At 33.4% G+C, this 14598-nt stretch overlaps 1 protein-coding gene across 1 annotated transcript; it reads left to right on the forward strand.

Moving 5' to 3' along the window:
* The first annotated feature begins 13710 nt into the window (after positions 1–13710).
* LOC127802099 (LOB domain-containing protein 18-like) lies at positions 13711–14049 on the forward strand. Its single transcript, XM_052337788.1, has one exon. The coding sequence runs from the start codon at positions 13711–13713 to the stop codon at positions 14047–14049; it is 339 nt and encodes a 112-aa protein (XP_052193748.1).
* The last annotated feature ends 549 nt before the right edge of the window (positions 14050–14598 follow it).

Raw genomic sequence — 14598 nt, forward strand, 5'->3', positions numbered from 1 at the left:
GAATGGCATTTGTGGGTTAAAAAGCTAGTGGTGGTCGTTTTGGGATGTTTCGGGTCTATTTTGTGCTTTTTGTGTGCGTCGAGTCGACGTCATTTTGGGGTGTTTTGGGTCCATTTCGTGCTTTTTGTGTGCATCGAGTCGACGTTGTTTTGGGGTGTTTCAGGCCCATTTTGTGCTTTCTGTGTGCGTTGAGTCAACTAATCTTTGGGTTTAGTCAACTCAATAGAGGCTAGTTTTCTCATATTTTTGTACCAGCCCTCGGCCCAGTTGACTAAGCCATTTCTTTCAGACTACGCACCCTATACTCTTTCGACCATAACTTTTTGTTCTGATATCGAAATTAAGATTCGCTTGTTATGTTGTAAGCCTAACTCAATAATCTTCTTTTTGAGATGGGATGAATCATTTAGATTTAAATTGAGCTTGTATTTCCCTTTTTAATCCGAGCCAAAAATCTAAAAAATTTTAGCTTCTTAAATGCTTGTAATCTCTTCCCCAAACATCTTGTAGTGTTCCAATGAGTCTTAAAATGCTTCTTGATGATATGTGGTCATCTTAAAGGAGAGAAATTTATCATGTGTAATAAGAAACAAAACCTAGGAGACTTTTATGATGAATATATGTAATCAATCTGTTTAATATTGAGAAATGGTATGGAAATGAAACCCAATGATGAATGTTAAATCTTGTGGATGAAAATACCATGGGCTTATGAATGAAAATGATATTGAAACATTTAAATGTGCATGATGATCATGATGTGAACATTTCTATAATGGAGCATGCATGTTATATTTATGTGAGACCTCATGAGAATTGCATGGCATTATTTTTGCACTATTATTATTATTATTTTGGCGCGATGACTATGTTCTGTGAGATGAGAAAGAAAAGAATATCCTATGGAGCGCCTGATGTAGGTGAGGTGGCCATATAATCTAGTAGGCAATGCGCAACCCAAGTGAATGGTTGATTGATGTTTCTATATATATGTATACACATATGCATCCATGTGAATGGAAGGCTATGTGAGCTAATATGATTCATGTGAATAAAGGCTTTGAGAGCCAATGTGATCTATGTAAATGGAGGGTCGTGTGAGTCGATGTGATGCATGAAAATGTATATTTTTATGGGAAATGGAATGTTAGCATAAAATACATAATGATGATAGCATGGGGTGGTATTAATGATGGGGAATTAATAATGAAATTTTTATTATATTTTGGAAAGTCGGGTATACTCTATTTGGTCCATCAATGCCTTGATTCTATGATCTCACTTGTTGATTATATATACTTGCTGAGACTTGTGGCTCACCTTGCTTACTCTTATCATTCTAGGTAAGGAAAAGGAAATTGCAGAGGGCAAGTCCAGTGGGGTTAGAGCCCAGGTTTAAAGGTGTACAAAGATGTTCCCAGTTGAAAGGTCCAAGATGTATTTTGTTTGAGGGCTTGTAGAGTGAAAAATTTATTGTGAAATTTGCAATATTGCCTTTTATTTTGGATGGTATGGCCATTTAGCCCAAGGGATTATGTAAGTTAAGTTATAAATAAAATGTATTATTTTTGGCTCATGTTATTCAGTGAGTAAGGAAAAAAAATGTTGAGTGTTTTTATTTAAGTATTGTTCTATATCATTTTTATGACGACCTTCTTTTAGATTTTCTTATCCTAGCGAGATAATCTGGGAGTGGGTTGCTACTGAAGGTAGCTTTGGAAATAGACTCAAACTAGTTCCTACCAATTTCAAATTCCAAGTGAATTATTCTTAGTCAAAGCATTCCTTTGGAAATTGCATTTTCATATTTTCAGCTTGAGTAAATAGCGGTGATGTGGCAACACATATAAAAGTATTTAATTGGCATTACACATTAATTTAAAAAATAAAAACAATAAAATCTATTGAGCATCCTTTCATCTTCCCCAAACATACATTTCCATATGGGCTACCACATCACTGTTGTTTATTTTTACTAGAGATGAATAGCATTAGTCTTTCAGTTTTATGTGTTTAATTTCTCAATTTAAGTTTCCTTGTGAAGTGTATTGTTATCAGCCTATAAGTACGAATTTTAGCATCCCCTTCCAAGTTCTTCCCATCCCTTGTTTTTTTCCCTCGGCATTTGGTAGAGCTTGCATACACTCTTGGCCTTTATTTTTATTTTTCCTATGGAAGCAAGAAGAGGAAGAAGTGGACATGGAAGAGGCAACTCAATGGGGAATTTGGATGATGTACAAGATATATATTGAAATTCAAGTTCAGAGATTGAGGAGCTGACCTTGAGTCTTGAGCGTAACTCCTATGGATATTGGGTATATACTCTTAGGTAGACCTTGGCAATATGATAAGGGTGCTATACATGATGGTAGAAAAAATATTTATACATTTGTTGTGGGAAAAATCAAAATAGTTCTTTTCCATGCAAAGATACTTGTAACCCCAAACCTTTTTCCAAATGGGAGGGAAATGCGTTGCTTACTTTGTCACAGTTTGAGATACGCTAAAAAGGATGGAGTGGTCAATGTTCTTGTGGCCGAGGAAAGAATGAAGCTATTGGATGTTCCTAGAAATGTAAAATTCTTTTAGGCAATGTTTGTTAACCAATACATAGATTAAAAAATGTAAAATATGAAAAGTATTCCAAACATTTATCATTTTTAATATATTTGTTAAACTTATCTGGCGACTTTTGAAAAAGAAGTCACATGACTTCTTATATGTCATTTATCATATATGTTTATCCTCCCCTCTACCAAGATAAGTATATATTGGATCTTACAGATAAAAAAAAAAAAAAAAAGTGATGCATATATATATTCTCTAGTACATTTTAAAAAATTTAATAAACAGTTTGATAAAAATTTTAAAATATTTTTCAGTCTTATTTTGATTATTTTATATCTTGATCCGAAAAGCATTCCAACTTTATCTTGATACAATCTTATCTTAATTATTTTAACAAACACTATCTTAGAATATTTAGTGATGTCACTCCCTAAGAGTTGCCTAGTGGTCTTCCTCCTTTGATAGAAATCCAGCACCGAAATTGATTTAACTTTAGGTGCTAAGCTTCCTAACGAAGCACATTATTGAAAGAGTCCAAAGGAACATGAATGAGTCAAATCCTTTGCTTGTGTACGGTTTCGCTTTTTCTGTGTTATGAATTTTTAAGTTACAAAATAAAATAATAATAATAATTTGGGGCCAGGTTCGTCAAACCATTTTTGATTTTGTTACCTTACGAGCATCCGCCGCCCCAACTGCGACATGCCCGATCGCGGATGATAATGGGGTTGTCGTCACCATTATAAAGCAGCATCTGGGAGGGTGAAAGCGACAACTACAAGGTAAAATCCATCATCAACCCATTATCAGCACCATTACAGGCAAAAGCTATCATCCACCGCCACCAAAATGGGCTCTTCCTTGTACCATCGATTGGTCCTCCACAGCAATGCCCTCGTGTTAAGGAACGCCACTGTTGATACTATAGTACCTATTTCCTAATTCAGTCCTAAATTGAAATTTCGAGCCAATTTAGGACTGAATTAGGCAGTTGAGGACTTGGACAGCAACAACGAGAGGCGGCTCCGGTGATACTATATACCATATAATAGCAATGACAACCCCATTAATTATCATAAATGACGGGGCTTGTCGTCATTGGGGCAACAGCCAACCACTACCAATTTATTTTATTTGACTATTATCATTATTCAATGATCTATTTGTGTTTTTCTTCAACACAAATGCATAAGTAATTTACAGAAAAAAAGGGGCATAGGTAGCCAATTAGAGAGGAGAGATTTGAGACTCAGTAGCTAATTAACAATCATATTCACATTGGCATAAGTAGCCTCCACTCCCGACTGAAGGGCACGACCCTCGACCATTTTTGTAGTCTCTCTTACATCTTGAATCACATCCATCACAACTGGAGCGCACGCCGATAATAGTTTGGCACTTGCTTGAAATAGATCCACCGCACAGGAAAGAGCAAACGCATAGCCCGACCTGACAATAAGCCTTGGCCTGTTCTTCTGCTCGAGGATGCGATGCACTGCATCTTTCATCGCACCCCGTACAGCTTTCTAGATATTGAGAGCATTCATCCCCCCTCGCCGTCTTAACTGCGTGCGTCCCAAACAAACAGTTGTAGAAATGTACATATCATCAAAATGATTAAGAAAGCAAACGAACTAATTATGTTCTTTATGCATAGAGGGCATATATACCTGCAGGAGTGACAAGAAGAAAAACAACGAGAAACCAAGAGGTTGAAAAGAGTTCGTTAGGCATCTGCATCACTACAGATTAAATTATAAGATAGCACAACAGAACTTCTTTCAAATGTGAGTCCCTACATATATGTGTTGCAAGGCAAATTGGCAATGAATTTATAATAGTAGAGGGGAGTGGCATGTGTAGGTAATTAATCAGTGTAATATTTAAGAGATAAAAAGTAATGCATAGTTCAAGATAATCTACTTAAGGAATATAAATATACAAATACGTTATACGTGCGATATAGAGTAATAACAAAAAAGAAAAAAGATTACAGAATTGTTAAAAAAAAAAAAAAGGAAAGAGATCTGAAATATTTGTTTCCCAAAACTAATTCAGGTTGGTTGTAAGATTTCAATGAGTTAAATGAGAAATTTCATATGGTGTGGTGTGGACATACTCTATGCCCAATATGAAAAGGCAAAACATTTTTAAGAAAAACTTCAGGCATAAAGAAGAGAAAATTAACTAGCACAAATGAGGAATTCAACCAAAGAGACGAACCCCCTGATTTTGTCTTTTTATTTATAGCTTTTGTTTGTTACTTTTAGCCAAAAAAGGAATAAAAAATTAGGTTTATAATAAAAGAAGAAAGAAAAAAAAAGAGAATTAAAAGGGGAGAGCCAAATTGCTCTTCCTTTTCTTTTCTTTGCAGAGTAATTAGGCTGTTGGTTGTTGAAACAAAGGCGGGCATTTTCGTACGAGAAACAAAAGTTCCATTAACATATATTAGAAGATCTCAACAAACTTTTTATCACTTAATTTTCAACTTTTGGGGAATACATTAGTCTATAAATTAGTTGTTGTTACTTTTGTTTCTTTAGTACCTTTAGTGAGAGCAATGCTATGTTGCATTGCCTCCTTTAGTGATTCCTATATTCGTCATGTTCTTTAAGTTATTTACAAGTGGTATTCAAGCTCTTACTTTTGCAACTTTACCGCTATAGGAGAATCCATGGATCGAGGGCCATCATTGATTAGTTTTTGAAATAGTCTTTTTTTTTTTTTTAAACCTAGCTCAAGGGGATGCATAGTTCAAGTCTTCAAGATAATCTACTTAGTGAATATATAAAAAAATACAAATACATTATAAGCAAACTTGAATAATAACAAAAAAAAATTACAGAATTGTAAAAGAAAAAAAAAAGAAAAGAGATCTAAAAGATTTGTTTCCTAAAATTCCTATTTGGTCTACTTATATATTATTAAAAAAAAACAAAAAAAAAGGTACGTTGCATTTGTAATTTTTGCAAATAAGGCAGTAAAAAAAGAATTCTCTTGTAGTTTAATTTTCTTCATAAAATTTTGGAATTTGGAAAAAGAAAAAAGGATTGCATGGTATACATTCAATATTAAATAGCATATATATACATTGATTTGGAAGTTTATGTGCACCCCAAATCTTCAAGTACATAAATATATATATATATATATATATTTGATTTGGGTGCAAGTATCAAGTATATATAGAACCTTAGCATTCATCATTGAAGATTTTAACATTCAAAAATAAGAAGATTTCCTCTCAAAATTAATTGTGTGATATTCAAAATTACTCTTTTGGTAATTAAATGCATTTACACTTGCGTTTATGGTTTATTGTTGCGCAAACTGTCCAGAATTTTTCTGCTCAATGTTGCTCTTTGTTTTTCCTTTCTGTAATTCTTTGTTTTTCTCTCTATCTTTTATATATACAGCTTTCTCCCAATTGCTCTTAGTTTTATTGGCAAAAAATTGGTGGGTTCAACTTTGAATTTTGCAAAGTCACCATGTTGAATTTCTCCACAGCCACGATGTTAAATTTTTTATCAGCTTTGGACAGCCACTATTGAATTTCTATTAATTTGTCTTTGAATTTCGAGATGCAGAGGTGTGAGACGGTTACAACTTCTCTACTTTTTCTTACTGTGTTGGGTGTTTTCACTGCACGTGTGGCGGATACTAATGTCGGCCCTACTGTAAGGCCAAGTAGACGGCTGTCTAAGCCCCCAATTGTGAAAGGTTCACTTTTAAAATTTTATAATTTTTATATATTTTTTTATTTTTTAATAATAAATATTTTATTAAAAAATTAAATATAAAATACTAATTTTATATTTCATCCCCATGCTCTCTGTCCAATTTTGTATAGTTGTCTGCCCAATTTTGTAGTGTATTCACAATTCTCAATTCTTAAACTCACCCATTAAACTCACTTTTCATGTCAGGATCCGTTCCCGAATTTTTCCATTAGCATACGAAGTCCGAGAGAAGGTTCATTCAAAATGGATATAGATACTCAAATTTACAAGAAATTTCTTTTCCGAATTGCTCACCAATAATAGGAGCTAAAATAATTTATATATCACTCATTACATCAACATTTTGGGCTTACCACCCATACATTTTGAAAATAAAAGGGCAACAAGGCTTTAAAAGTATACTAAACCCTCTATTTCTTGCTCTCAACATACACCTACAAATTTTTGAGGTCGGGACATCTCTGTACACATCTAATCTGAACTTGCCCCAAAATAACTATCTTCTATTACTTTGAATGACAAAAGAAATAACGTGAGCCACAAGGCTCAACAAGTATATAACAAAGGAAGTAACCATAGCACGATACATGAAGGCATGAATGATTTAGAGCCAAAGAAAGACCATTACCCAACATCCAGATACCCATTGGGTTCATGCCTTCTAGATTGGACAACAACATCCTCAAAGAAATATACTTCTTTTAGGTTCATCAACCCATATCTCAAAGTGAGCCATAAGGCCTCAACAAGTAAACATATATAATACCGGGAGCACGAATGAAGGAATGGATACAAAATAGAGTACACCCGACTCCCCAAAACAATTTTAAACCCATCCTTCAATTCTCATTAATAAAGTCATTTCTTAAACAAGCATATATTACAACAAAGGGAGAAATAGAGTTAAGGCATGGATAAATCAAAGTGGAATAGACCTTACTCCCCAAGTACGAGTAGCATTTTCCCATTTAGTTCCCATCAATAAAATCATTCCCATGTCATTGCCATTATGCATTTTATGCATCAATTCATTTCTCATGAATATAAAAATCTTCATACTTCACATTGGCTCTCAAGCCCTTTATTCACATTAGCTCTCAAAGCTATTTATTCACATGCATGAATACATACATATATATACAAAATCAATTTGCCACTCATTGGCTAGAGCATCGCTTACCGGGTTTATGGCCACCTCACCCGCGTTAGGCACTTTTTAGGATATCCTTTTCATTTTCCCATTTGCGGGACATAGCCACCACTCCAAAATAATAGCAATAGGGCTCAAATTATAGTGCCATGCCATGCTCATGGAAGCTCACATAAATATAACATACATGATCCATTATAGAAATGTACACATCATGAACATCATGCACATTTAAACATGCCAATAACATATTCACTCATGAGCCCATGCATGCACATATGCATATCTTCCATCACCTCCTAGCATTTTGGAGGGTTAAGTGATGCTAGAGAAAGCAATTAACAACAACTAATTAGGTTAACAATTATGCTCAATTTGAATTAAGGAAAGCCTTGGCCCACTCAAATTACCACAAAAATATATGATATTATATATCAAATTAAATCCCCCGAAGTCTAGTTTATAATGCTTCAAACGGATCTCAATTCCGAGTTTTATATCAAAAGTTATTATCAAAATAGCGCAACTTGCACAGTGCTGAAAAATGTAGGTCAGTCGACTTTTGGGCAGGCATTAGTCGACTTTTGATGAGTCGACTCATGAACGCCCATTAGTCAACTGGGCTGAGGCTGGCACCGAAAAATTGAGAAAATTGGCTTCTGATGAGTCGACTAAGCCCCAAAAATAGTCGACTCATCACCCACAAACACCCAAAATGACCCCAAAATAAGCCATGGCTAATCTCCTAACCCCCAAGTTGCCATTCCATGAAATAAAGATAGGGAAAACAAGCTCCAAAGCGACCAAGAACAAGACTCCATGACCTCTTGAAATAAATCCACATTTTTTTTTAACAAAAATAAAAACAACCACCTTACTCAAGCTTTAACACCAACACTTGGAGATTGAAAGTATAAACTTAATTACAAGTGAAAACATAATCTTGCATTAAAAACAAAGAAGAGAAGAAGGATGCTTGCACACATAAAGTAAGAGTGCAAGATGAACTTACCTTTGACGATGAGAACCGAAAAGACGAAGAAGAATAAGCCTTCTCCAATTGCATCCTTGAAGCCCTATCACAAAAGGAAGAAAATTTGAAGAAGAAGAAAGATGAAGAAGAAGATGAAAGAAAGAAAGAAGGAGAAGAAAAGAGAAGAGAGGGGTCACGAGAGAGAGAAAGGGAGAGATTGGGAAAGGAAGAAAAGACAAAAGGGGATGTTCTCCCAACTACTACCCCCCCTCCCCCACAATGACCATCATGCCCTTCATCTCACACACACAACACAAAATATCCGTGGCCATTTTAGACTTTTGCCATTTTATGTTTTTTTTTTCTTCCTCATTTTCTTTATTTAACCCATTATGAAATTCCCTAATTGCCCTCACCTTTTTCAATAAAGCAAGGACCATTTGGTCACTTTGCATTTTACATTTTCTTTCTTCTTTTCTTTTAATCCACAAAATACAAATATATATATAATTCCATTTATTTAATTACATCCCTCATATTTAACACATGGGCCTAAGCCCAATTCAAAAATCCACTCATACAATTACATGGGCCCAAGTCCAACTCATTGGCCCAATTAAATATAATGGCCCTTTTCCATTAGCCCACTCAAAAGGCCTCAACATAATATTAAGACCAATGGGCTTCACAACCATACAACCATTGAAATATACAAAATCTCTCATTGGGCTCAACCCAAGTTTCCAAAGACCAATCCATTAATTTAATACATAATTTATTTACATAAATTTTGCCACATACAAAAAAATATTTCTTAGCATTTAATTTGCTAGGGAAAAATTTTTCAATCTCCATAAATAAAATATTTATAACTCCTAGACCTACTTATGGATCGTTACATTTCACTTCTCCCTCCCTTCCCCCCCCCCCCCCTCTCTCTCTCTCTCTCTCAAAATCCCAATTGAACCCATTTTTTCCTATTCTCTCTCTGCAATCTAAGTTACTGGCTCACTACATGTTCTTCTTTTTCACTTTTTCAATTCACTTCTTCTTTTCACTTCTCAATGCTCCCCCCCTCTCTCTCTCTCTCACTTGCTTGTTTTACAGTTCAGGCTTCAGACTCAATTTTCACAAACTCACAGTAGGATTTGCAACCTCCACTACAAGAAATATGGCATTTGGCTACGTTTTTTTTTGCTGCGTTTATGAAAACATAGCTAATAGTTCACATTTTGCTATGTTTTTAAGTTAACGTAGCTAAATCTTTCAAATATTGGATGCAAAACTTTATGTGATGAAAAATTTTTATTAGCTACGTTTTAAAACGTCGCCGATACCTAGATTATAAGGCAACGTTTGGAAAATCGTAGGTAATTCTAGAGCGACCAACCAAAAACGTAGCTAATTCCATCATTAGTATTAGCTACGATTCTTAAAACGTAGCCTATACTTTCATATGAATTATCTGCGATTTGATTTTTCTTTTAGGTACATTTTAGAAAACGTAGCTATAGTCATGACAATTGATTTTCTCTATTTTTTAGCTACGTTTTTTGAAAACATACCTAATAGTTTATTATTTGTTTTTTTAGAGAAAAGATGGGTAGTGGTATTGAAAATAGATGCAAGCTCCTTTTTTTAGTTATATATTTTTTAGAACATGGCTAATAGTCAACATGTAGCCACGCTTTTTTGCGTAATGTAGCGAACATTTGTATTATTTTTTCTTTTTTTTTTTTTAGAGAAGATGGGCTAGATAGTTAAAATTATAATGTTAGCTACGTTTTTTAAAACATAGATAAAAATTATTAATATTACTATTAAATGCAATTGTTGAAACGTAGTTTATACTTTCATAACTAATAGTTCAGATTTTGCTACGTTTTTAAGTCAATGTAGTTAAATCTTTCAAATATTAGAGACAACTTTATGTGATGAAAAGTTTTTATTAGCTACGTTTTAAAATATCGGCAATACCTAAATGATAAGGTAACATTTAGAAAATCATAGGTAATTGAAAGTAAAAAAATTTCAATGAAGAGAACCAAGAGCACTATAGTGAAGGAAAATAGTACCTATCTATAAAAATAAATGATGTAAGAAAAGATGATAAATTCAGCATATCTTCTATCAGCAACATTCAGCTATTATCTTTCTAACAAATAGATAACAAAGAAATAACATAATCACCAATGTTAGGGGTAAACAATGAAAGAAAAAATGTTTAAATACGATGTGCTAACGGGCTACAGACTCTAAACAGACTGGGCCTTACAAAATAGGCTCAAAACAAAAGCATAACCGAAACGTAAAATAAAGAAATCGTAAAAACTCATAAAAGGAAATTTCAAATGGCTAAAACACATAATTGAAGCGGAAAAGTGGCTAGTTCAATTCGGCTCGTCGAGCTACCCCAAAAGCATATATTATGGGCTGAAAACGGACATCGTATGCAAATTCTATGCCCATAAGACCAAATACCAATCACCTTCAATATAGATTTGTAGAAAATTATTTAAATTATTTAAAAAAAATAATACTATTAAGAATAAATACACTATTAAAAAATATTTAATAAGTTAATTTAAAAAATATATTTTTAATAAAAAATAATATTTTTGATAATAAAAAATAATATTTAACAAATATTATTAATTCATTAAAAAATAATTAAAGAGGCAGGAGATGCCCCGCCTCTTTCCCTCTTTCCCTTGCCATATTCCCTTCATCTTCCTCGTTTTTTCTTTCCCTCTGTTGAATTTCCTCTGCCATCTCCCAAATCAACTCGACTACAGCCTCGTTACTGCCTCTATTGCATCCTGCGTCACATCCTTGTTGTGCTTGATCGCTGCTTCCTCGCTGCCTTTGTTGAATCGCCTCCACTGCCTCCTCGTAGCCTTTGTTGGTAAGTTTATGAACAAAAAACTATATATGTGTATATATGTATTTTGTGTGAGCTTCGCCCAGATCCCCTAAACTATCTATCTCTAGATCTGCCCAAATCAGCTCCCAAATCCCCCAAACTCTCTGTCTCTAGATCTCTCCAGATCAGCGCCCAAATCCCCCAAACCCATCGCCTAAACCCCCCAAACTCTCTGTCTCTAGATTCGCCCAAATTAGCAACCAAATCCCTCAAACCCATCTCCTAGATCTCCCCTCCCCCCCCCCCCCCCCAAAAAAAAAAAAAAAAAAAAATCCTCTCTTTCTCTAGATCCGCCTAGATCAACACCCAAATCCCCCAAACCCATCGTTCAGATCCCCCAAACTCTTTCTCTCTCTTCTTGTATCTTTATGTGAATATGCTTGCTACTGTATGTATGATATATATATATATATATATATTATAACCATCCAATGTTAATGCCTCCAAATTGAAATTAGTATTGACTCCAAGCAGTGCTTCAGTCTATTAATTGCTAATATATATGGTCAACGAAAATTTTTGGGTTTCAATTTCCCATGGATTAGGATTAATTTGTTGATGTTGCAAGTAGTTAAAGATTAAGCCAATGTATCTAATATATAAGCGTAATTTATGATCTAATTTGTTTTAAATATGATGCATACATAGGATGACAGGAACTAGAATCTTAATTAAACTTGAATACTATTTTATTTTTTTAATAAAATAATAGTTTTTACCATATATATTTACTAATAAAATATAGAATTACGATTCAATTTTTTAAAAAATAAAATAACATTAAATTAAAAAAAAAACTTATCAAACAAGAAAAACACTTAATCTAACTTGTGAAATTTCAATGATTTCAAGTGTATCTCCAATTTATCATTTTGATTATACATATATTATTTAGGGTTTAAGATTTATCATTTTGATTGTGTGTGTATATATATATTAATGTTTCGGTGCCATTGCTTTGAAAACTCATCTTGTCATATGTCTTACGTTAATTTACTTTTCTTTAGTTGGAAAAACTTTTGAGTTTAGCCAGGTCACCATTTCTGGATCTGAAAAATCTCATGTTCCTTGGGCCTTTATCAAATGAAATTGCTATAGATAATCCGTTGTTTTGTAGTTCTCATGATTTTGCTCTGGGAAAATCATTAAGATTTATATTGCCATCTATTTAAGCATGCTTCAGCATCCAACTCATCTTGTCTGCAGCTGAAAAGTTTTATTTTGAATATTTTGTGGCACAGATAAATCATAGGTAATTATATGTAAAATTAGAAAGAAAAACACCCATAAAATAGTTTATTATCATAATAAAATGTTAATTACTTTTATAATAATTTGATAGTATTTCTTAACAAAACTCTTCATCTTGACTAACTCTAAAGAAAGAAATTAAAAGAAAAAAAAATTGAATTTTGGGTTGTGGCACGTGGAGAGGCAAAAGGATTTGATAGTAATAATTTGATAGACTTAATCTTTACTATTAGGGTTTTTAACAAAGAAACAAATTGTGATTTTTTTTTCTGTCCTGGCAACTAATTATCTTCCTTACTGGTCTAAGTGTTAATATGGTTTGTTTGGACAAATGTACCCTTAGGGGTTGCAATTTCCTGCCCACAATCTTGACCTCAAGATGCTAAATTTACCAATTCTTTCCCCCTCCCCGCCCCAAAAAAAAAAAAAAAAAAAAAAAACCCTTTTTCCCTCTATGTTGGCACATCAAGGCGCATATACCTTAGATTTCAGCCCCTTATTGCAAGCTTTTATCTCCAATCAATGATGCACTATAACATGCTTTGAGTTGACATTTTTTTTGTCAACTATCCCCTTTGTAAAGCTATAGGGAATTCAAAATTGAAAAGATGAAGAAGCCCCATACGCCCACCTCATACCTATGTGTCGCTAGACTATAGTTAAGCAATTGTCTCATGTTTCATGCTGCTTAACCTTCACTCTTCTCTGTTTTAATCTATCTTTAGGAGTATTCCTCTTTTCTCCATTAACTGTTCCTTGCTCCCCCACTATTGCCTGTGCATATCTAGAGCTCAATTTATTTGTAAGTAAAACCCTTATCCCAAATGATAAAATTTCTTATGATTAATAAGCTGGTTGCGCCTTCTTGAAAAAATAATAATAATAAAAATAAAAATAAAAATAAAATAAAGAAAAAAAAACTTAGCATTTTTTGTTATTGATCTGCAAGTTTAAGAAGACAGTGTACCCCATTGTGCATTTTTGCTCCTTATTTTTGTCATGAGCAAGGATCCACTTATTTTGTTGCATTCACAGCATTTTTGGTGCCAGAAATGCCTCCATCCTCCTGGCCCATCTTCTGGTAAGTGACCGGCTTAGAGTTGTTATGACACTCTTATTTGAAGTTCAAGCCCGGATTCAGGACCCTGTCTATGGTTATGTATCCCAGATTCTTGCCCTTCAACAACAAGTTAGTGATCTGCAAGCTTATCGAGCTCTATTGCCGGATTCACTATTCGCACACTATTCTTCACATCCCCAACCTGATCCAAACCCAAACTGGAGCCCAGATCTTCCTATCATTCCAGAAAATGCCTCGCTCCCTAGTTTTCTTGAGGCTACTTCTTTACCTTACCTTGATAACACTAGCGGTAGTCAGATGCCATTCCGGGACGACATCGATGAGTTAGGACCCGTCGTGTTTGGCAACCATCGTCGTCACTAAGCATCGGCAACATTATCAGTTATACGGTTTGACTTTTTCTTTTGAGTAATTGTATGGCTTGATCTCTTGTAACTGTATTAAACATATGGAATGAGTATTATGTTTTGAGTATTTTATGTGATTAATTGAAAGTTTTTAAAGTTATATATTGTGTGCTTTATAAATTTGATTATTCAATAAATTATAAATATTTAATATTAATATAATATTAAAAATATATACATTTTAAAGTTAGTGAATTTTGTAATATTTTTCCCATTACAATAATAAAATACGAATAAATATTGAAAATGAAACTTGTTTTATGTGTTTTGAGTTTGGATTTTGTTTTGAATGAAAACACTCAAAACAACTTTTTTGTAGTGAATACAAAATTTGATTAATTATTTTTTTGTATATTACAAGAATTGTTGTGACTAGAAAAATAAAATTACTCAAAATATCCAATTATTTGAATAAAAAAGTGATTAATTATCTAGAGTTAAAAAAAATATATAAATTTACAATTTAATTTGTCTAAAGACAATAGTATATCTATATATTTTTTTA

Source organism: Diospyros lotus, chromosome 5 (assembly GCF_014633365.1).
Source record: "Diospyros lotus cultivar Yz01 chromosome 5, ASM1463336v1, whole genome shotgun sequence".
NCBI lineage: Eukaryota > Viridiplantae > Streptophyta > Magnoliopsida > Ericales > Ebenaceae > Diospyros > Diospyros lotus.

Excerpts from the sequence above, each read along its gene's own strand:
- LOC127802099 (XM_052337788.1), top strand. The coding sequence starts at position 13,711 with ATGACACTCTTATTTGAAGTTCAAGCCCGGATTCAGGACCCTGTCTAT.